Raw genomic sequence first — 24,573 nt, 5'->3', positions numbered from 1 at the left:
ATCATATGGTGCCCACAGAAGTCAGAAGAGGGTATCTAATCCACCTGGAACTAGAGATAAGATGGTTGTGAACCACCAGGCAGGTGCTGGGAGTTTAATTCAGGTCTTTTGCAAGAGCAACAAATGCTCCTAACTGCTGAACTATCTCCCCAGCCCCTTTAATCTAGAGGTCTAACATGATATTCAGAAATATCTTTTTGCTTGTTTGTTTGATACAAAGTCTCATGTAGCACAGGCTGGCCTTAAAATTCCTATGTAGCTGGGGATGATCCTTCATCCATCACCTCCCAAATGCTGGGATTAGAGGGCTACATCATAACATCTGGTATGCTATTTTGCAATTATTACATCCCACACATACAATATTAAAAAAATATATTAACTTCTGGAGTATCTCTATTTCTTCCTTGTACTTGTGGATCAGCTATAAGCTCTCAGCTACTGTTCCAGTGCCATGCCTTCCTATCTGAATCCAAGCTCCCTGCCATAATGGTCATGGACCACAAGCCCATTAAATGTTTTCTTTTATAAGTTGCTTTCTTAGGTATTTTATCAGAGCAATGAAACAAGTAATTAATATACCATCCTATTCTATCAGTCAGTGAATTTACTCCATTCTCTGTTTACAAGAAAAGAGTAGGGCATCCATGGTTTAAACAAAAAACAAAAAACAACAACAAAAAAATCAAGTCTTCACAGTAAGGGGTAAGAGAAGACTTCTGAGGCTAAGCTACACTTGGGCATTTGTGAAGTGAGGAACCCTCTCAATCTATCCTCTGAAGACACTTTTAATTAGATCTTATTAAATAAAGGAGGCAGAAGCAGGAAGATCAGGAGTTTTTGTCTTTGGCTACAAAGCAGGTTCAAGGCTAGTCAGTGCTACCTGGGACTCTATCTTAAAATACCAGACAGGGTCAGTGAGATGGTTCAATTGGTAAAGACACTGGCATTGCAGGCCTGATGACCTGGGTTCCACTCCCAGAACCTACACGAAAGCGGAAGGAGAGAAGTGATTCCCCAAAGCTGTCCTCTGACCAGCACATGTGCACCATGGCATGCACAAATGTGCCCTCCCACACTCTGTAATAATAATAAATAAATTGTTTTAAAAATTCTGAAGGTAACTATATCAACAAATAGTTTGAATAAACGACTGCACAGTATTCATTTATGTTTGACATTCCAGTTCTATACGAAGCTTGTGGCCACTCTGACAATCTTGCCATCCTGCAGCTGACCAATCAGGCTGGAGTTGTTCACTATGGCCAAAAAGCAAGCATCAGCATCGATCTGACACTTGGCTGCTATTTTGAGGTGTTACTGTTTCTTGCTTTCCAAGGGAGACTGACGACACTGTCCAACTTCTTTTTCATTTCTGTGTAGATGGAGACACCAAACTTTGTCCAGAAGTTCATATTAATGTGAGGCTAGAATTCTTCTGTCTTGTAGCCAACTGCAAAGTTGCTCTGGATCACCTGAGACTTTATACTCCTCAAATTCATCTAGCGGCCAGATAGGCAGCCTTCATAGCCCAGCACCAGAGTGCCCCAGACAGAGGCTTGCTGATGTCAGAGTCCACACTATAGCTCAAGGTGATGTACTCCCTCTTGCACCCTGTCTCGGATTTAAGCATTTTTCTCCCACTGTTAGGTGAAAAGGATAAATTGGTTATCTTCAGTCCAGAAGTAGACTGGTCTTCCACTGTGATCTCAATGCCCTACAGTGTTTTCTCTGTAAATAAACATCAGGCTGTACTAATCTACCTGTACTTGGTTTCTAGACTGTTGTTCACTTTGGTGGTCTCAGTGTGATAATCTAAGCCTGGGCTGACAAACCGCAATCCCTCTGATTTCCTCTTTAAAATCTGTGTGTGTGTATAATGTGCTTAAGAGATGGCTCAGCAGATAAGAGCATGAGCTGCTCTTCCAGAGGACCCAGGTTCAATTCCCAGCACCACATGGAGCTCACAACTGTCTTGTAACCCCAGTTCCAGGGGATCTGTGCTCTCTTCTGGCCTCTGTAGGCATCAGACACATAAACGATGCACAGATACACACATTAAAATTTAATTAATTAATATTTTAGAATACAAAACTTGCAAATGGCAGAACTAGAATCTGATCTCAGGCACTGTCTTCTCCAGGACCCACATTTACAACTATTATGCTAAACTGTTTATTTTAAATGGCTTCAGTTTAGAAGGTAAGAAGATAGAGGGCTGAAGAGATGACTCAGTGGTTAAGATCCTGTATTACTTTTCCAGAGGATCTGAGTTTGGCTCAGAACTAACTGTAACTTCAGCCCCAGAGGATCTGACACCCATTTCTGGCCTCTGTGGACACTTGCACCCATGTAAATATACCCAGAGACACGTAAATAAAAATATTTTAAAAGTAATTAGAAATAAATTAATGCACCTGGACTTTCTTATTGCCCAGAAGTCTAAGTGACAAATATAAGTGGTTAATCATCCATAGATTAAAAAGTATGTATATTTTAAACCACAGAGTTACTCATTGAGGGCCAGATTTATTATTATTTATAAATTCTTTTCTTGTAGTGCTAGGGATCACCTTGTATATACTAGGCAAAGTGAAAAGGAGTGTTATTTAATGATCAGAAAAGATTCATTTAGAGATGTTTAAGTATTTTACATACCTTAAAGCATAATAAACTATGGTAATTACTTGGATCATTGTTTCCTATTCTCAAAAACTATGTTATTTACTTTGCTCCACGGCTTAGTTTGCCAAAAGAAATGAGACATCCAAACTTTTCCTTGAGTGTCTCCTTTTTAATCGATTGTATCCGAAGCAGCATGAAAACAAAACAAGGACAACCTACTGCAAATCCACAGCAGTCTCCGGAAGATGAGAACACGTGAGAATCTAATGGAAACAAGGCAGGACTGTGGGAGCCATTAATATTTCAGAAGAATAATGAAAGAGAACGCCAGGCGGATTCACTTGCAGCTGACTAGCAACTAAATTTCATAATTTATCAAGCATTTTCCAGTCCCCGCCCCCACTACTACTATCCTATTCTTTTTATTTCTCCTTTTCATTTTTAAAGACCATCACTTTTCTTTCCAGTAAGATCATTATAAACTATAAAACAAGAAAACCCACGCCTAATTGCTCTTTAAAACACAAGAACCCAGATGTCTTCACAAAAGCAGAAGTGGACAAAGAAAGTGCTAGGAAAGCCTCGTTAGGTTAAGGGGGACCCAGGGGCTCCCTGGGGGGAGATGGAATAGATTTTGCAGGTGGACTGGTTTGATTTTCAGGATTGAACTCCACACTTTATTCATGCTAAGCACAAGTTTGTATCTACAGCATATATTTGAGAGTGCTAAATTTTGGAATAATCTGACAAGGTAATAGTAAACTAATAAAAGAAAGCAACCCTATTGACAAGTTTGTTCAAGTTTTTTTCTTTTTCTTTTCCCTTTTTTTAAGGCCAGGCTGGCCTTGAACTTAGAGCAACCCATCATCCTTAGAGTACTTTGATTATAGGCATACAACACCACATCCAGATGACAAGTTTATTTATAATGCAGATGTTAAAAGAAAGAACATCCGAAGATTTCTAAATTTAAAAAAAAAATGTAATAGTCCACTTTCAGTAACTGGTTGATTTCTCAAATTATGTTAACCTAACTTTAGAAACATTAAAAGCAGGGCTGGGGGCTATAGCACGTGGTAGAGCAACTGCCTAGCATTGCAGAAATCCTCAGGCCCATCGCCAGTACTGCATAAAACCAAGGATCCTTGACTGCATAAAGTTCAAGGCCAGCCTGGGCTCTGTGAGACTCACTTTAAAAAAAAAGTTCAAATAGTCTGTCCAGATGGATCCCTCTGCTTCTGGAAGCAAGGCTATGCTGTTGCCTTGTGCTTCTGTCCCACATGCTACTGGCTCTGTCCTGCCACAAGCTCTAGTATCAAGATCTGGGACCCGGAGGATAAGATCACTGAAGCAAGCTGTTGCCAGCACCAGCAGCAAGGCAGAGCCACCCCAGTGCACCTCTCTGGCCTAGTCTGCTGATGGCCGGACCCTGATGGCTACACAGACAACCTGATGAAAATGTGGAGGTGACTACTGTCACCCACTAAAAGTTTATGACAGATTTTAGAAATAAAAACTGTCTTTCTGGGGAAAAAAAAAAGCTCAAAGCTAGGAAGATACACTTAAGATCAATAATATGTCACAGTATACAAAAATACCCATGGCAATATAAACAATAAACAAGAATGTGGTAAGTGCTTCTGAAGGGAATAAGTAAATAGCTGGAGACAGATATGAGATTTGTTTCGATTTGTTTTATTGAAACAGAGTCCCTGCTGGGTAGCCCTGCTGAGTTTGCAGTTATTGAGTAGCACAGGCTAGCCTGGATCTCAAACCCTCCTGCCTTCATCTTCTGAGTGCTGCAATTATGGTCATACCCATCATGCCTGGGCTGCCAATTACAACAGCCAGAGCTCAATCCCTCACATGTTTGGTGAAAGCAAAGGATTGATTCCAGAAAGTTATCCTGTGACCTCAACACTTGAACACAAGCACACTGCATAACTACACACACACACACACACACACACACACACACACACACACACACACACACTAGTTGTCGGTAAAAGTGGTCACAACCTCACAACCTTAGGAACTTTCTTTTGGATTCTACACAGGAGTTCTAAGTACACTTTAAATCCCATGAAAGAGCCTGAGGTATACTCCCATTAACTATGATAATGAAAATATAGCTAACTTTTTAGGAGCAATTATATCCTACTGAACTCCATACTAAGTACTATTAAGTATTTAATTACCAACCAAGAGTAAGTATTTAATCAAATTCTTCCACACAGATAACTAGACATTCTTCTAGAGTAGTTCCAGATGGTCTAGGCATTAGAAAGGTCAGTGCAAGCATCTGACACAATTTGAACTGGTTATAGATGGGTATGTTATATAAACTCAGTATGAAAGATCATATGGTTCCCTGACTTATGGACACAGAACACAAATGTATTACAAACAAACTATTTAAAGGTCTGCCATAAAAACATCTGTGCACTCTAACTACAAACTAAAGTTTGCAAAACAAAGTTAAAGCAAAACAAATTATTTACTAATTAATAATTAACACATTTTTAACTCAAAAATAACTCTCAGCTTGTACTAAGTAGTTTCCATAATTTTAAGTATGGTATCTTTATATTTCATCTCCAAAGCAGACTTAAGTGAGTAAACATATATATATTCTTTGTTTCCCTAACAAAAAGGAAGGAAGGAAGAGGAGAGGAGGAAAGAAAAAATATAAATGCACAAAGGTAGGTGTGACAACAAGGAGAAAAAAAATACCAGAAACTATCTGGGTCTGAACTTTAAAATCAAATTTTCACCAGGCCTGGTGGTGCTTGCCTTTAATCTGAGTGCTAGGGAAGCAGAGGAGAGCAGGTTTCAGCGTTCAAGGTCAGATTGGTCCACATCGCACTTCAGGCCAACCAGGGATACACAGTGAGACTCTGTCTCAAAAAACAAACAAACAAATGTGGTACTGTGTTCCCCAAAATATTGTGCACCCTAATAAACTTCTCTGGGGTCAGAGAACAGAACAGCCACTAGATATAGAGGCCAGAAAATGGTGGCAGCACACGCCTTTAATCCTAGCATTCCAAAGGCAGAGATCCGCCTGGATCCATGGCCACACTGGAAACAGGTAGGCATGGTGACAAACACCTTTAATCCCAGGAACTGATAGCAGAAAGGTATTTAAGGTGTGAGGACAAGGAACTAGATGCTGGTTAAGCTTTTAGGTTTTTGAGCAAAAGTTCAGCTGAGATCTATTTGGATGAGTGAGAACTCAGAAGCATCCAGTCTGAGGAAACGGGATCCAGCTGAGGAATTGGCGAGGTAAGGTGGCTGTGGCTTGTTCTGCTTCGCTGATCTTCCAGTGTTCATCCTAATACCTCGTTCCAGGTTTGTTTTTATTAATAAGACATTTTAAGATTCATGCTACAAACAAAAGTTTTTTTAATTAAAATAAAATTCTAGTCTCTGGAGAGATGACTCACTGGATGCTTTTGTAGAAGACCCATGTTTGGTTCTCATCACCCATGTAACAGCTTAACAACCACTGTAACCCCAGTTTCGGGGACCCAGTGCTCTTTTCTAGCCTCTTTGGGCACCAGACACAACACACATGGTATATATACATACATGCAGGCAAAACCACATATACACATAAAAAATAAAATCTTAAAAAATCAAGTTCTAGGTCTACCACTTGCTTATATATATATATATATATATATATATATATATATATATATATTTTATATATATATATATATATACACACACAGTTAACCAATACTATCAAGACAAATGTGGAGAAAATTATTCTAATTCTCACTGTTATAAAGGAAGAAAAAAATAGTAAAAGAGAAAAAAATTAAAGGGTATCTATTACTACTATCATCACTATCACAAAACCAAAATTGACTTCAATATGTACCATCTGAAACTTACTTCCTGTGTTCCCTCCTTATACAAACCATGTCTATATTGGCCAAACCCAAAATCTGTCATGTGTAGTTACTCTCAGGAAAAGAAAAATGCAAATATTACCTCTCTAAATAGAAACTAACCACTCTGTGTCTGTTTGTGTTCTCTCTCTCTCTCTCTCTCTCTCTCTCTCTCTCTCTCTCTCTCTCTCTCTCTCTCTCTCTCTCTCGTATCTCACATAAGCAGTCTGATTTCAAAACCATTATGTGGTAGAGGCTGGCCTTGACCTATTGAGCTTCTTATCTCAAACCATTCAAGGGCTGAGACATTCATGTTTTTTACTAAACACATACTGTGTTTTAGTAGGAAAGTCATTCACAGAAGAGATCAAAAATCAGAACTTCCTTATAGCAACATGGTCTGAGAATTTTAAAAGCACCAGCAGCCATGCCCTCCAACACCCCAAAACAGAAAAAAACCACCAATACATTGTCTCTGTTCTTATTCCTGCTACATGTAAAGGGAAACTGCAGACATTCTCTTTATTCTAGATCATAAAATGTTTCTATAACCCTGCCTTGAGAGTTAGGAAGGGAGCTATGAGATCTGCTGCAGTTGCTGGATAATCTGGCCTCCCCAAATATTGTCTAAAGCAACCTGTAAGGAAGGAGACAGCCAAGTATTCCTCACAGTTCCTTATAACATCTAAACACATCATGATTTTGCTATGTGACAACAAATAAATCTCCCCACTTCCTATAAGACAGAGAACAAGAGTTTATCTTCTCACTTAATTGCCTCTTCTGCTTATTAAGCTTTTCTGTCTTCACATTTAATTTATCATTAGTGTTTTCCTTTCTCCTTTCCATTATAGAAAAAGAACTAGAGGGTAGATTATTTTAGTTAAACTTTTGAAATTCAAAGTTATTCTTTCTTTTCCCACTGTATTTTAATTACTGATGGTATGGAGGAATTCTGAAAAGAAAGAAAATGTGCAAGATTTTGATTTCTCTCAGAGTAAACAACTGAGAGAATTCCGTTTTACTTATCCACTTACTCTCTGAATCAACAACTATATACTGAGATCTTTACAAATGTCACATGCCAAATTATATGGTAATAATTTAGACAAAATATTTTACTGATGTAACTAGAAATTATTATAATTAAATGAGCTATGTCAGTTTGAAAAAGACAAAAATCGTATGTTTTCTCTCATTTGTCATTCCTGGATTTTTATAGATACATAAAACAATGTGTTTATCTCACATGAAAACAGAAGTAAGGGCCAGGTGTGGTGGGACATGCCTTTAACTCCTACACTCCAGAGAGAACAGCAGGTGGATCCCTGTGAGTCCCAGGTCTTCCTGGTCTATATAGCAAGTTCCAGAACAGCCAAGGCTACATAGACCATATCTCAAAAATCAAACCAAAACAACAATCCCCCCCCCCAAAAAAAAAAAGAAAATAGAAGTAAACTGTCTAAGGGACAAAGGGGCTAACAGTAGTAACAGGATAAAAAGGGGTCAGGGAGAGGGATATGAACAGGATATAACATATACAGGTATAAAATCTTTTAAAATAACTAAAAATCTTACAAGTTTTCCTGATTAATGCTCAGCTCATTTAACAATAAAGTGATCACTCTGGCTTCTAGTTAAAAAGCGGAAATGAGAAGTTCTATTTTTATTTTACAGTCTGTCTCTGGGGAGTAACAGGTGGTAGTTATTTTCCTTAAAGCATTTTTGTATACACTGCAGTTTTAAATTTGAGTGTGTTATTACTGTTACAAGTGAAAATCCACAATTCTTTAAAAATAAAAAAAGCACTTACTGCCCATTATTTTATTTATCTTTACTCTTGGTAGAATAATAAAGTGCCGTGAGAGCTGAAGTCTAACAGCTTCATTTTATAAATCTTTTAGATGGTATTTAAAACAGACACTCCTCAGGAAGTCCTATTAAAATTACTGAAACATACTGGGTATGGTGGCACTCTTGGAATCCCAGCACTTGAGAGGCAAGAACATCAGGAGTTCAAAGTCATCTCCTTAGCTACTTAATGAGTTTTGAAGTCAGCATGGGCTATAAGAGACCCTCTCTAACAACCACCACCACCAAAACCACCAAAAGAAATAATAAACAAAGAACTGAAACAAATGTTCAGTTTTCTAAATAAACCTGAGATAGGATGCAAAATAACAAAACAGAAAATCTTCAAACTCTTAATTACATTTATTAACTTGGGGAGGGTTATTAATGCTGAGGCATTTGTGGGGTCAGAGGACAACTTTCAGGACTGAATTCAGGTCATTAGGCCTGGAAGCACAGGCTTTACCTGCTGAGTTGAAACTCTTTTGTTACTGTTATTGTTGTTGTTGTGTTTATGTGATGAGGCACCTGCGGGGTCAGAAGGCAGCTGTGAAGTTTGTTCCAATCTTTCATCTTTATGTGGGCCCAGAGGATGGAGGGAGTCAGGTCATCAGGCATCAGCCCCAAATTCTTATATTTGTCACTAATTTTTACCCTTTTCCCAAAAAGCAACTTATTAATAACAAATAACTAATACTCTATTACTAACAAGTTCATCTCTTCTTGTCCTTTATTTTCAACAACTGAAAAAGTACAACTTGCTTATTATAAAGATTAAAGCAGTGATTTTCTTTAACCATAAGCAATTGCTAGTCATGAATGATCCCTTTCAATCCATGCTAACATCCCATGCCCAAAGGGACCACTATGGGAATAAGCTGTGCAGAGTTTCTTCTGAGTGTCGTGTCCCAGAAAGCTCTAATTTTTAGCTTCTGCCTAAATAAGGAATTTTATTTTATGAAACTTTCCAAGAACATTTTATTCAATAAAGGGAGAGGGCTTATACTAAATCATATATAAACAAAACAAATTAAGGTTACTATTAGAAATAGTATACATTAAGGAAGAAAACTTTTTAAAGAAAAATTGTTTATAAAACTCATATCCACATTTAATAAAACTCATATCCACACTTAAATCTAAGTTGTTTCTTCAATTCTAAAAACAGCTTTTTAAGGAAGTCCAAAGCTTTACGTTGTGCACAGAAACCCAAGCAGACTGGAGAGAAGCTGGGAGGCCCATAATCTCATTACGAAGCAGCAGGGTTAAAAGGCAAAGGTCAGGGAACAGGGGAACAGAGTGCAGAGTAGTTCCCACACTTGAGAGTAGGACTATCTCATTACTTTAGAGGCATTAAAGGCTATTCAGTTGGATTTACAAAAGCAATACAATCATTTATACTTTAAGTCTCAAGGCAGTTTTAATATTAAGACTTTATTATTAAGAGCAAGGAAATTAAAATTATATTTCATCTGTACTTGAATAATCTCTCAAACATACACTAGTGCTTCAGTTCCTCAAAGACTTTCAGGAAAAAGCTGTCATCTGATCTTTTCTATAGAGTTCCATAAGGTACAAAAATAAATACTTAATGTGCATATACATGTCAACAGACATGTCATTTCAAGGCCTCTATCCCCTAATGATTCAACAAGGTGTGTCTATTTAATGGCCTTGTGTCCACATTCAGAAAATGCCAAATTTTTACTCCTGCTTGAATGAGATTTAATTTCAAGAGCAAACATAATCTTGTTAACTTTCAGTAAACAAGCTGAGCAACTGTACAAGAAACTGTGTAGTCTCTTGACTCAGTCTGTACAACTGACTCTACCTCTGTTAACAGGCAATTACATCTTTTGTTACTCTAGGGTTATAGAGCTCTGCCACTTAAAACTTTAAATCATAACACTATCAGAAGTCACGTAATAAAATGTGAGGAGGGATCACAAAAATTGGGCAAACACTAAAAGGATTATGAACAGGAACAACTAAAAATTAATTAAAAATCGAATGCATAAGTAATCCAAGTGTTACTGGCTCTATTGTACACAATTTCATTGTAGCCCTGGTTTGAACCCAGTAAGTACATTTTTGCAATGCACAAGATGTCTTGCCACCACACAACCAATGAACACTGTCTCAAACAACTTCACTCCTAGTCAAGACTACTGTATATATGAATCATGATGGTTTTACTGTGCATATGAAGTATTCTGCTCTTATAGAAACATAATGGATCTGGGCCTGGTAGTACAGATCTGCAATTCTGCTGCTTGGTAGGCTGGGGCAGGAGGATTACAAATTCAAGGCCTCGTTGAGTTACCAAGTGAGTTCCAGCCCAGTCTTGCAAACTTGTGAGACCCTGTCTCAAAACTAAAAATAAGCCAGATGGTGGTGGCGCACGCCTTTAATCTCAGCACTTGGAAGGCAGAAGCAGGCAGATCTCTGTGAGTTTGAGGGCAGCCTGGTCTACAGAGCGAGTTCTAGGACATCCAGGGCTACACAGAGAAACCCTGGCTCAAGAGGGGGGACTGAAAATAAAAAAAGGGAGCTGAAGCCAGGCATGGTGGTGAACACCTCTGATCCCAGGAGAGGTAGAACTCTCTTGAGTTCAAGACCAGCCTGATCTACATAGTGAATTCCAGGACAGCCAGGCTATGTAGCAAGACCTTGTCTCAAAAAAGGGGTGAAGTGGGACTGGAGAAATGACTAACAGTTAAGAGGCACTGATTGTTCTTCCTGAGGACCCAGGTTTGATTTCCAGCACCCACAAGGCAACTCCAGTTCCAGGGGATCCAACACCATCTTCTGACCTCCTTGGGCACCGAATTCACATGTGGTGCATAGACATTTATGCGGGCAAAACACTCATACACATAAAATTAAGTTAAATTAAAAACATTTTAATGTAAAAAGGGGCTGGAGATGTAGCCTAGTGCCTAGTACGCAGGAGATTGTAGGTCAATTCCCAGGACTGAAAGAAGAAAGAGAGAGAGGATTAAGATGTGTTTGGTGATGTAGAGCTGCAATCTTAATACCTGAGATGCAGAGGCAGGAAGACCTGAAGCTTGGGGTCCTACAAAGCAGGTTCAAGGCACCCTGGGCTATATGAAACCCCGTGTCCAAAGATAAGAAAATAAAGATTTTTAATATATTCCTACTGTCATTCCTCAGTGTGGAATCATCAAATTAGTGTATTTTTTATTGTATTGCATAAGAATACTTAATTTTAAAATTGTTGCCTTGTGGTTAGAGAGATGAGTCAATGATTAATAGCACTTGCTGTTTTTGAGGAACACCTGGGTCAGTACCCAGCATCTACATAGAGTCTCACAATCAACCTAACTCCAGTTCCAAGGGATCTGATAACATCATTTGGTCTCCACAAGCATCAGTTGGACATGTGGTACACATTCACACATGCAGGTAAACATTCATACACATAAAATAAAAATCTTTTTTTTTTAAAGTTGCTGCTTGAGTTGCTTTTTTTTTTTTTTTTGAGACAGGGTTTCTCTGCGTAGCTTTGCGCCTTTCCTGGAGCTCACTCGGTAGCCCAGGCTGGCCTCGAACTCACAGAGATCCGCCTGGCTCTGCCTCCCGAGTGCTGGGATTAAAGGCGTGCGCCACCACCGCCCAGCCAAGTTGCTTATTTTTAAATTTCATTTTAGAAAATCACGAAAATGGCCAGGTAGCCCAAACTCCCCAACCCCCCCATGTTTTTTTTCTTTTAATTTTCTGAGACAGAGTCTCACTATGTAGCTGGCCTGGAACTCAGAGCTCCAGCTGCTTACACCCCCCGAAATGATGAGATTAAAGCATAAATCAGCATGCCCAGCATGGCCCAAAGCTTTAATCCCAGCACTCAGAAAGCAGAGGCTTCTGCGAGTTCCAAGCCAGCATGAGCAAGACTCTGGCTTTTAAAAAAAGTATGAAATGAATTTTTGATTAAAATTAAAGCAAAATCATACTTTGTCATACAGAGAAGTATTCTCAGCACTGGCAAATTATAAAATCAAAATAGTAATTAACTCGGAAAAAACAATGATGATGCTATCTCTTGCAGGATCAAATATTCTGCCAAAATTTAATTCTTTACAAAAAAATAAAGTTATACATCTGTCTCATTAGTATGCAAATGTATTTTCATTTTGGTAGATAGTAAAATTGTATGTATATCAAAGAATTAATTTTAAAATAAAATTCTTTATGATTTATCAGTAAATGATTCAACTTATATACCTATATTCCCAGAGTTGTGTAAAAATTTATCTGGCTAGAGGTAGTCATGAGGGCTGGAAGGATGGTTTAGCAGTTAGGACCACTTGCTGCTCTTCTGGAGGACCCATGCTTGGTTCCCAGCACTCACTCTGGGTATCTCAAAATTGCCTGTAATTCTACCTCCAGGAACCTAATGCCTTCTTCTGGTCTCTGTGGACACCCACACATGGCTTACATGAAATTTAATTTAAAATCTTAGTAAATAAAAAAATAAGAGGGGTTGCAAGAAATCTCAGATCTAGGGAGTTTGTCTGGGTCTTTCTGTACCATGGGCTGTCCTCTAACTGAAAATGTTGTATTCAAGGCTGAACAAGAGTTACCAATATCAGGAGAAGAAACTGTGGTGTAACAAGTGATATTTAAATTTGTTTTCTACCAGTTTCTACTATCTGCCCTCCTTTCCCTGCATCCTACTTATCCCTTCCACCAGGAACAAGATGTTTACAAATGATTCACAATAAATAAGATTTTTTATTCTGGCACACACAGCTTTCAAGGTTGGAGCTAAGGCTGCCAATAAAGAAATAAGTACTGACAGAAGGGGAAGAACCAAAAGAAATGACCTATTTTGACACAGTTCCCAAGGGGTACCAATGTCTCTGTTTTTATAAACTATGAAATCACAGTCATTGTTCTTGTGAACAACTGCATAAAAAAGTTAAGCCAAATATGAAAGCACATTTTCCTGGAGGTAAGCTGTAATACTGAAACACAAAAGAAAATTTATATATTTTAAGAAGAAGAATACACTTAAGATAGGAGATAGAAAACATTTTTAAAAATCTATTGCTATCCCAGCCACTTAAATTTCCTTAAAGGTTAAGCTAAAATTAAAGTGAACAGAAATTAGCTTAGAAAATAAAGCACTCACCAAAAAGCTGAATGATTCCTAAGTCTTAAATCTGTAAATTCCCAAAGCTCAGACTCCTCCTATGGAAGTCCAATTTCATTCTCATGGAATTCCACATAATATGCTAGTCCAATTCTTACGACAAGAGAACTTTCACATGACAGGGGTGTTGTACAAGAGTACAAAAGACATTTAATGGCTCAGCATGTATAATGCCTTTGGCTACACCCTCGGCACCACACACAAGCACACACTGTGTGATACCCACCTGATCCCCACTCCCATCCTTCAAATTTCTGATTTATTTTTTCAGAGGAAATCATCCTTTGCCCCTTTGAGTCCTAAGTCTGGGAACAAGGAGGGAAATAAAGAGATGCTAGAAATATAAATTATTATGTCCCAAGAAACTCCAATTTCTGCTGGAGATGAAGTTTAACTGGAGGATTTAAATTGCCTTTAGAAGAATTTCTTTGGGGGTGCTTGCTGAAGAGATGGTTCAGCAGTTAAGAATACTTGCTATTCTTGCAGAGGACCTGGGTTGAGTTCTTAGAATCCACATGTGGGTCACAACCACCCTAACTCCAGTTTCAGATGATCCAGCCTCTTCTAAACTCTGCAGGCACCAAACATGCGCATGATGCACATAAACATTCATATGTATAAACCAAACCTTAAAAAATTAAATAGAACTTCTTTACTATGAGATACTAGTAGCACAGAATATCTCTCCTTTTCAGACTTTTATTATTTTTAACTTTGCACATGTTCAGGTATGTGTGTGTATGAACTCGGAGGCCAGGTGTGTGTGTGTGTGTGTGTGTGTGTGTGTGTGTACTCAGAGGCCAGACATGTTAGATACCCTGGAACTAGAGATACAGATGGTTTATAAGCCACCTAATGTGGGTGCTGAGAATCAAGCTTGGGTCCTCTGCAAGAGCAGTATATGCTCTCACTGAGCATCTTTCCAGCCCAAGAACTTTCCTTTTCTATGTAGTAATACAATAAGGACAATTTAAAAAAATAGGGCTTTTGGCTGCTGCAGCCATCTTCCAGTAGCTCGCCGAAATGACAAACACAAAGGGGCACTGGCTGTACATTCTCCAGGCCTTTAAGGAAACACGGATTTGCTCTTCTGTTCCTTTGGCCACATGCATGAGAATCTATAAGAAGGTCTATCGAAGACATCAAGGGAACGGGCACCATTCCAAAGGGAATGCCCCGTAAGTGTTACCAGAGCAAGACCGCAGCACCTCTGTAAATAAGCAAGTTAACGGCAGGATTCTTGCCCAGAGAATTAACGTGCCGACTGAGCACATCAAGCACTCTAAGAGCTGAGACAGCTTCCTGAAGCCAGTGAACAAAAACAATCAGAAGAAAATGGAAGCCAAAGAGAAGGGCACCTGGGTTCAGCTGAAGCGCCAGCCTGCCCCACCCAGAGAAATACACTTTTTGAGGACTAATAGGAAGGAGCCTGAGTTGCTGGAGCCCATTCCATACGAATTCATGGCCTAATGTACAGAAAGAAATAAAGGACCTGGACTGTTAAAAAAAGAAAGAAAGAGAAAAAGAACAATAGGTGATATCATTTCATGAAGACTAGGGTGAAAATAAAAGGTGATTTTGAAGAAAGGATTAGGATTGTGTGGTCAATCACTCCGTAACCCTAGAAAACTCAGGAAGATGAAGCAGGACTGCTTCCAATTCCAGTGTGGGCCACAGAATGAAACCACATCACAAAGAAAACAATCACAAAAAAATCAACCCAACACTCAAAACCAGGAATTTGAAGTCAGCTGCTACTCTATAACCAGTTCAAAGCCGGCCTGATACATAAGACTCGATCTTAAGCAAAGGATAGAGAACAGAAAGAGCAAAACCCACTGAGCACTGAGGCCTACAGAGGAATTTTGACCTCTAAAGCTTCAGAACTTGAAGTCGGTTCTAGCTTCCTCCCGTGTTAAATGGGTGACAGTGTGTGCTGCACTGGAAAAGAGGAAGACAGGTTGGGGCAACAACAAAAACAATTTTCAAAGCAGAACCCTGGCCTGACATAGTGTCTCATGCTTGCTTGTTTTGTGTTTCTCTTTGTAGCCCTGGTTGTCCTGGAACTCGCTCTGTAGACAGGTTGGCCTTGAACTCACAGAGATCTGCCTGCCTCTGCCTCCTGAGCGCCACCACCACCTAGCCTGTAATCCTACCATCCTGAAGGCTAAAGCAGGAGGATCCTCATCAGTTTGAGGCCAGTCTGGGCTAGAGAGCGAGATCCATACACACGTGTGTATACACACACACACACACACACACACACACACACACACACACACACACACGCTCCCCCTCCCTCACATGTGCATGCACACACACACACACTCCCCCTCCCTCACATGTGCATGCACACACACACTCCCCCCTCCCTCACATGTACATGCACACACACACACACACACACTCCCCCTCCCTCACATGTGCATGCACACACACACACACTCCCCCTCCCTCACATGTGCATGCACACACACACACACTCCCCCTCCCTCACATGTGCACACACACACACTCCCCCTCCCTCACATGTGCACACACACACACTCCCCCTCCCTCACATGTGCATGCACACACACACTCCCCCTCCCTCACATGTGCATACACACACACACTCCCCCTCCCTCACATGTGCATGCATACACACACACTCTGTGGGAGCCCGTTCTCAGGTTCCTCGTGGCTTTACCCAGCAGGTCTGAATAGAGGATGATCAGGACCACGGGCCTGAGTGCAGGTGTCTGAGATGGCCTGCACTTGGCTGTGCTGGGGGAGGAGGTCTTTTGCTCCACCCCTTGGCGTCTCTATAAGAACCCTGGGCCAGAGACAGTTGGGGCCCGTTGGAATAGGTTCCAGGCCCTCTCGAGGCTATCCTTTATTTTCTGTTTATCTCTGCAAGATTCTCCGCTATAAATCCTTCTATCTAATATTCCCTGCTGCTCGCACTCAAGAAAACTCTGGGAAGCTGTGGGGTTGGTGGGTAAACGCCCCACAACACTCCCCCCTCCCTCACATGTACATGCACACACACACACACTCCCTCACGTGTGCATGCACACATACACACTCCCCCTCCCTCACATGTACATGCACACACACACACACTCCCCCTCCCTCACATGTACATGCACACACACACACACTCCCCCTCCCTCACATGTGCATGCACACATACACACTCCCCCTCCCTCACATGTACATGCACACACACTCCCCCTCCCTCACATGTGCATGCACACATACACACTCCCCCTCCCTCACATGTACATGCACACACACTCCCCCTCCCTCACATGTGCATGCACACACACAATCCCCCTCCCTCACATGTACATGCACACACACTCCCCCTCCCTCACATGTGCATGCACACACACAATCCCCCTCCCTCACATGTGCATGCACACACACACACTCCCCCTCCCTCACATGTGCATGCACACATACACACTCCCCCTCCCTCACATGTACATGCACACACACTCCCCCTCCCTCACATGTGCATGCACACACACAATCCCCCTCCCTCACATGTACATGCACACACACTCCCCCTCCCTCACATGTGCATGCACACACACACTCCCCCTCCCTCACATGTGCATGCACACACACACACTCCCCCTCCCTCACATGTGCATGCACACATACACACTCCCCCTCCCTCACATGTACATGCACACACACTCCTCCTCCATCACATGTGCATGCACACGCACTGCCCCCCTCACATGTGCATGCATGCACACACACACTCCACCCTCCCTCACATGTGCATGTACACATACATGCATAAGCACAATAAAAACAAAACATAGTAAGTATAGGAGTGTATGTAGTTCGATGGCAGAACACACACTTAGCATGCACAAGTTGGTGGCTTCAATCCTCAGCACCCTCTCCCCACAAAAAAAAAGTCTAAATGTAAATGCAAAGGGTTAAAGTTTACAGAAACTCTACTGGCTGACCATGGCCAGAACTGATATGGATATACATGAAGAAGGAAACCGCCAATACAACTTCATAAGATGTTTCTTTAAAGCCACAACAGAACCTATAAGCACTCTTTAATGCCACCACTGTTTGAGGTTCTACAAATACTATCTATAAGTGCCTAGTTGTTTGCTTTAAATAATAATAGTAATGTCTTGCTGATATCTACATGATGCCTATTTAGACACATCTGGGATTTGGTTTGTTTGTTTGTTTGTTTGAGGCAATATCTCCAGAGAGTTGGGACTGCAGGTATGTGCTACCATGTGCAGTGACTGACTTTTTTTTTTTTAAACAAGGTTAAATCCAGCATGAGTACATACTTTTAATCCTAGCATTGGAGGGCCTCCTGGCAGGTAATTAGGATATTGAGGTGTTGGCCTCAGAAAAGATTAATTCACTTATCTGAGGAATGGTTTGTTTGGGGATATTTGTTTATACTGCGTGAAGATGTGTCTAGGTTTTGCCTCACCTACCAAAGGCATCTGACTGGTTTAATAAAAAGCTGAACAGCCAATAGCTAGGCAGGAGAGGTTAGGTGGGACGTCTGGACAGAGAGAGGAGTTCAGGTGGATGAATCTAGGCATGCAGCGTTAGCCAGCGAGACACAGAGGGAGTCTGACGTACGAATGAGAGAGGGGCAAAAAACCACACGGGAGAATGCAGATTAACAGAAGCGGGTTAATTTAAGTTATAAGAGCTAGTTGTGAACAAGGCTAAGCTTTCACTAATAAGTCTCCATGTCATTATTTGGGGGCTGGTGGTTCAGAGAAAGTCTGACTAGAAAGACGGTTACAGTGGTTAACTGCTGAGAGTGTAGGTTATAAAAGAGCACATCTGAGCAACCTCAACGCCGGGCTCTCTAACCATGTGATTGCTCCCGAGCTCGTCCACCACTTCCATGCTGTTACGTGGCCTCTACCATAGGGTCACCTGGATCTTGGACTTTCAGCTTCCAAAACTATGAGCTAAATATCTTCATATCTTACCAACATACCCAGCCTAAGGTATTTTTGTTTCAACAACAGAAAACTAATTAATATACAGCTTCCTGATCTCCAAATGTAGCTCTATGGAAAATGAAGACTGTTAACTGAAAATATGATACTGCCTTTACCCATCCATCTACTGTCAATACTATCTCATCTCTTCGGATATTTTCTCCTCTCTTTCTCCACCTGTGCCTGTTGGATTACCCGCCCCCCCCAGGACTCAATCATCAAGTCTATTCTTTTCTATTTACTCAACACATAAGTGGTTTCATGATTTTAAATTTATGTCTAGTCTGGACTTTTCCCCTGAGAGATACCTTATTTATTTAGTATCTCCATTAAAGTCAAGCAGGCACTTCAACCTTAACCTGTCTAAAACGAAACTGAACTGAACTTCAGTCTGATTCTCCATTAGTCTTCTTTCCATAGAAAAACTCGTAATTGTTCAGGCCAAAAATCTTTCAGTCATAACTAATCATATTCCTTATCTATGACTACTAAATTAATAGAACTCAGTCACAGTGAGGGTTATGGCACACGCCTAAACTCCAGAGGAAGAGGAAGATTGCCACAAGGTCAAGGTCATCCAGGGCTACACAGCAAAACTGTCTCAAAAGAAAAAAAGGAAACCAAACATAATCATCTGATTCATTAATAACTCCTGATGGTACATGCGTGCTGTGTGTACGTACACACAGGTACACACACACGTACACACACACACACACACACACACCTGACTCATTTCCACCAATTCCCCAAACCACTCTCCGTCAAAATAATGAAACAGAACCACTAGCTTCCTGCTTCCACTGCCCCCCTCATGTCTATGTAACCTGGCAGCCACAGTGATCTTTTTATTTTTTAAAAAATTTTTGTTTATGGGGCCTAGAAAAAATGGCTTAGTGGTTTAAAAGCAGTGGCTCTCTTCCAAAGGTCGCAAGTTCAATTCCCAGCACCCACAAGGCAGCTCACAACCATCTATAAGCTCAGTTCCAGGGGATCCAATGCCCTCTTGGGTCTCCTTGGGTACCAGGACACATGTGGTACACCAATATACATGCAGGTAAAACAGTGACACATATAAAATAATAATTTTATTTAAAACAATAATTTTAATTCTACTACGTGTGTGTGTGTGTGTGTGTGTGTGTGTGTGTGTGTGTGTGATATGCATGTGCTCTTGGGCAGGCATACACATGTGGAAATCAGAGGACAACTTGTGGGAGTCTGTTCTCTCCTACTATCTGAGTCTCGGGGATAGAACTGAGATTGTCAGCCTTCCAACAAGCATCATTTCAGGCTGAGCCGACTCACTGGCAGACAGTGATCCTTTCAGAAGGTATGTCAGATGATACAACTATTCTGTTAAAAAAAATCTTTCAGCATCTTCCCAACTCAAAGTAAAAGGTAATATCTTTGAGGCCCTGTAATATTTCTCTTAATCTGTCTCTCTGATCTTGCCCATTCTATTCACATTGGTCTCCTAGTTAGCTGCTACCTGTTGTAGAATATTACTTTAACTATGTAAAGGTGTGTTACATTTGTTTATGCTGTGGATTATTACTTTAACTGTGTAAAGATGTGTTACCTTTGTTTCTGCCGCACTTATTTAATTATGAAAAGATGTGTTGCTGTTTCACCTTGCCTGCCTAAGGCACCTGACTAGTCTAATAAAAAGAAAAAAAGCTGAACTAGGCAGGGGAGGGCTAGGCGGGGCTGGCAGACAGAATAAGTAAGAGAAGAAATCTAAAAACAGAGAAAAGAGAGGAGAGAACGAGGGAGAAAAAGAAGGAGCTGCCAGCCAGAAACTGGAGGAAGCAGGAAAATAAGGCATATACAGAAAGACAAAAAGCCCTGAGGCAAAAGGTAGATAAAGAGAAACAGGTCAATTTAAGTTAAAAGAGCTAGCCAGGAATGAGTCCAAGCTAGTCTGAGCTAACATTCAAAACTAAGAAGTCTCGGTGTCATGATTTGGGAGCTGGCTGGTGGTTCTAAGGAAAACGCCTGGTATAGTTACCTATATAACTGGTCACTGTTCCACTTCAGGGTATCTCGCTGTTTGTTCTGCCTATAATTCTCTTCCCCCAGACCAGTCGTTCTCAACCTTCCTAATGCTGCAAACCCCTTGATACAGTTCCTCATGTTGTGGTGACCGTCAACCATACAATTATTTTCACTGCTACTTCGTAACTAATTTTGCTACTGTTATGAATTATAATGTAAATATCTTTACGCAGACAGTCTTTAGGTGACCCCTGTGAAAGGGTGCTTTGACACCCAGGGGCCGCCACTCACATGTTGAGAACCACTGCCCTAGACAGTCCATATTGCTTGCTTTTCTACCTCCTTCAAGGCTGTGTTCAAACGTCTCTTTCTAGGTGAGGCCTTCCCTAACCATCTTATTTAAAATCAAAGGCTGAGGTATTCCAGCGATAGAGCACATGCCTATGCATTTCCAGGATGGGAACCCCACCAACAACATAAAATAACAGAAATTCTGATCCCATTTTCCTGCTCCATTTTTTTCTCATATCTCTTTACTAATTTGAACATAAAAACTCAATCTGTTGTGGAAAGGCTACAATCTCAGCTACTGAAGAGGCTGAGGCAGGAGGATCCTAAATTCAAGGCCTTTCTGGGATACAACGCAGGTTTGAGGCCCTGACTAAAAACAATTTTTAAAGAGGTGGGGATGTAGTTCAGTACCTAGCACGTAAGAGTTCCTATTTTCAATCTCTGGTACTGAAGGGGTTAAAAAGTAAGAAAAATAAAAGGATCTTCACTATTTGTTTACACTATAATGTAAGCTCCAATATGGAAGGGGCTTTATTTTCTTTACAGATGTTCCCTGTGCTTCTTGACAATCTACACCGAGCTTTTAAAAACCCATTTGTTGAATGACTGAATAATCAAAACCAGGCAAAAATACATTATTACCTGAGCACTCCAAATATCGTGAGCAGAAAGGTCAATTAATGTGTTACTGCAAAAAAGAAAACACAATGTGTCCCAGAGAACTTATAAAAGAGGCCAATGGGAGGTTCAATAGGAAAAGGCACCTGCTGCTAAACTGGATGACCTGAGTTCAATCCCTGGGTCCTACAGAGTAGAAGAAGAGAACTGGTTCTCAAAGGTGTCCTTTGATCTCCACACTCATGCCACAGAAAACAAGCATGCACTCATACATTTAAGATAAATAAGTATATATAGTTTTTTAAAACTGCACATCAAAGGGGGCCGGAGAAATGGCTCAGGGATTAAGAGCACTTGCTGCTGCTCTTCCAAAGGACATGAGTTCAGTTCCCAGAACTAACACCAGGTGCCTCACAACCCCTGTACCTACAGCTCCAGGAGATCTGATATGCTCTTCTGGCCTCTGCTGGCACTTGCACTTCTGCACAGGTACACATAAGTGTGCACATAAATATATATCTTTTAAAAATGCATGAAAGGGTTTGCAAGACAGCCGAGTGGGTAAGAGTCCTTGCTGCACCAGTCCAGAGACCCGAGTTCAATTGCTGGAACCCACATAAGAGTGCAATGACAGAAGTGGCTGCACAAAGTTGTCCTCTGCCCTCCACATGCTGTGGTACACGCACCATGACCCCGTCCTCCCCCCACACACAAAACACAGGGCATACACACAAAGGAATAAAAACACACAAAATCTTGGTGTGTGTGTCGTATGTTGTCATTTCTAGAAAGTTTATAGCTATTTCTTCCTCAGGTACTGCTTTTTCTCAAGTTGTTCCTCCAACCTCCCCTTCCCTTTGTTGTTTCTGAAACGGGGCCTCTCACTCTAGCCCGGGCTGGCCTCAAACTCACGCCAATGCTCTCGCCTCAGCCTGAGACTACAGTACTAAGTACTACAGTGCTCAGCCTAAGCACCAATACTACAAGCATGAGCTATTACATCCAGCTGTTACAAAAAGAAAAAGTAATGAAGAGAGAAAATTAAAATTACATTAAAATAAAATATTTTGTGCTATTTTGCGTTGCGCTTGGAGAGTCCCAGGACACACTTTTTAAAAGGTGTTGTTTTGGTGTAAGTAGACAAAGACAAATGTAAATACAGGCTTTTTTCTTTCATCAGTCACTTGGCATAGAAGGCCTCCAAGAAATCCCAGTTGTTTAAAGACGCCTTAGAAAGAGAATTCTTTTACCAGCCCAAGAGAAATCTTTCTCCAAAATCACTCTGCGGACATTTACCCCCAACTTCATATCCCTTAACAATGCCATTCTTAACATGTACATGAAATCTCAGCTAAAGAAATAGTGTATTACGTAATTACACATACGGGGAAAACTTGGTACTCTATTACTCTTCTTTCCAATAAATAATTAATTAAAACTATACTTAGCTTTTGTTGAAAACATTTTGCTGTGAAGCTGACTTAATAAAAAGATGCTCAGCTAAGACGTGGGGCTGTATTTTTAAAGGCTGAGCAGTTTTGTTTACTATCATTTATTATTTAATACAATCTTCCCAATCCTCTTCTCAATGGAAGAAAGAAAAATCTATACTGGTGCAATCAATGAGGCATGCTATGTTCCAAAGAAGCTGTTCTGAAAGGCTATGACCTAAGTGTTTAGCACTGACACAGATAAAGTTCAGGTGGTAGGTGTCACGTGTCTCAACCTTTAAAAAAAAAAATCACGATTCAGATCCCATGGAGGAAAGGAGGGTGAAAAATGCAATCTGTTATTTCTCCCGGCCTGTTCTCCACACTGCGCATTCCCCCGCCTCCATCATCATTCTACTGCCCGGGTTCCCAGTGTAGCTTCCCCAGCTCGGTCCCGCACTGCGTCACCAGACCAGTCAAATGGGGGCCATGCTCCTCCGGTGACACCTCGGCGATGACTCACGGTGCGCCCCTCTGGGGAAGGACAGTCCAACTACGTCAACTCAGGAACGGGGCAGGGGGATCAACAAAGCATCAGGCCGCATCCCAAGCGTCCAAAGGTCCTCGCCAGCTCGCGGCACTGGCACTGCCAAATCCACAGGATTCCAAAGGGTGACTCGGCCGTCATCACAGAACCAGGGGGGAGGGGTGGCGCCGACCCAGAGCTGTCGGGGCCGTTCCCGCTGGGCCTCTCGCCCGAGCGGACCCCGTCGTAGCCCCGCGGTCCCGACACCTTCACGGAGCTGCCTAAACGCCGCGTCAGCCGCCAGGGCCAAACTTCGCGAACCATTGCACAGCCCGGTCGCGCGCGCCATGAACCGCTCGCGAGCAGCGGAGGGGTCCGGCCCTCTGGCGGCCCGCGCCGGTTACGCGGATCCAGCGCCCGCCGGTTTAGCCAGAGCGCGGAATTAACAACAATGTCATTACATCGCCCACGAGAGCCCGTCTAGCCCGAGTGCAGCTACAGCAGCCGACTTTTTGTCTAGAGCCCGCACCTCGCCTCCCTTGCGCCTCCGCAGCCAGCCCTGCCTTACCCGCCAGCTCGTCGGGCTCCAGTCCGCTGTCCGCATCGATCCCGCACAGCACGAAGTAGTGCGCGAAGCGACAGGCGGCTGGGGAGGACCCCGAGCCCGGGCCCGGCGCCGCGCCGCTGCCGCTCATCCCGCCGCGCTGCCGGTGCGGCCGTCGCCCGGGCTCGCGGAGGAGGCTCTCGGATGGGAATCGATGAGAAGCCTGGCTGAGAAGCGTCGCAGGCTTCACTCGCGGAGGAGGCCACCGCGCCGCTCCGACTGCGGTCTCCGCTCCGACCCGAAGGCGACCCCGGCGCGCCTAGGGCCGCGCAGTCGCCGCAGCGGGACTCCCGGACGCGGGTGCCGGGGAAGCGGCCTCGGGCTCGCGCGCGGGCGGGCGGGATTTCGCCACGGCGGGGGAGGGGCGCGCAGGGGGAGTGTCAGCTAGTCAGGCCCGCGCCGCCGCGGCTGCGCCCGCCCGAGCACAGCGTCTGGCGCCCGCGGGTCAAGTGAGCCGAGCTGCGCGGTGGGCGCGCGCGCAGAGCTCGGAGGCGCGCGGCCCGGGGCGCGCACCTGTGAGTTCGGAGGGATCGCGGGCGCGTCAGAGTGCGTGCTTGCCCG

At 42.3% G+C, this 24,573-nt stretch overlaps 1 protein-coding gene and 1 pseudogene across 4 annotated transcripts in view; both read right to left on the bottom strand.

Moving 5' to 3' along the window:
• The window catches only part of Dennd5b (DENN domain containing 5B), a 136,291-nt gene extending 112,001 nt beyond the window's left edge, over positions 1-24,290 (bottom strand). For 2 of the 4 annotated variants that reach the window (XM_028892419.2, XM_037203964.1), the window contains exon 1: positions 23,977-24,290. In XM_028892419.2, coding sequence (XP_028748252.1) covers positions 23,977-24,103 — 127 coding nt within the window. In that variant the 5' untranslated portion in view covers positions 24,104-24,290. The remainder of the gene's footprint in view (positions 1-23,976) is intronic. The other 2 variants (XM_028892416.2, XM_037203962.1) reach the window with 2 other exon arrangements.
• LOC114708862 lies at positions 5-1,885 on the bottom strand (annotated as a pseudogene).
• Positions 24,291-24,573: the final 283 nt, after the last annotated feature.

This window comes from Peromyscus leucopus, chromosome 3 (genome assembly GCF_004664715.2).
Source record: "Peromyscus leucopus breed LL Stock chromosome 3, UCI_PerLeu_2.1, whole genome shotgun sequence".
Lineage (NCBI taxonomy): Eukaryota > Metazoa > Chordata > Mammalia > Rodentia > Cricetidae > Peromyscus > Peromyscus leucopus.
Note: the sequence above shows the minus strand (reverse complement) of the source record. Positions and strands in the feature narration are given on the sequence as shown.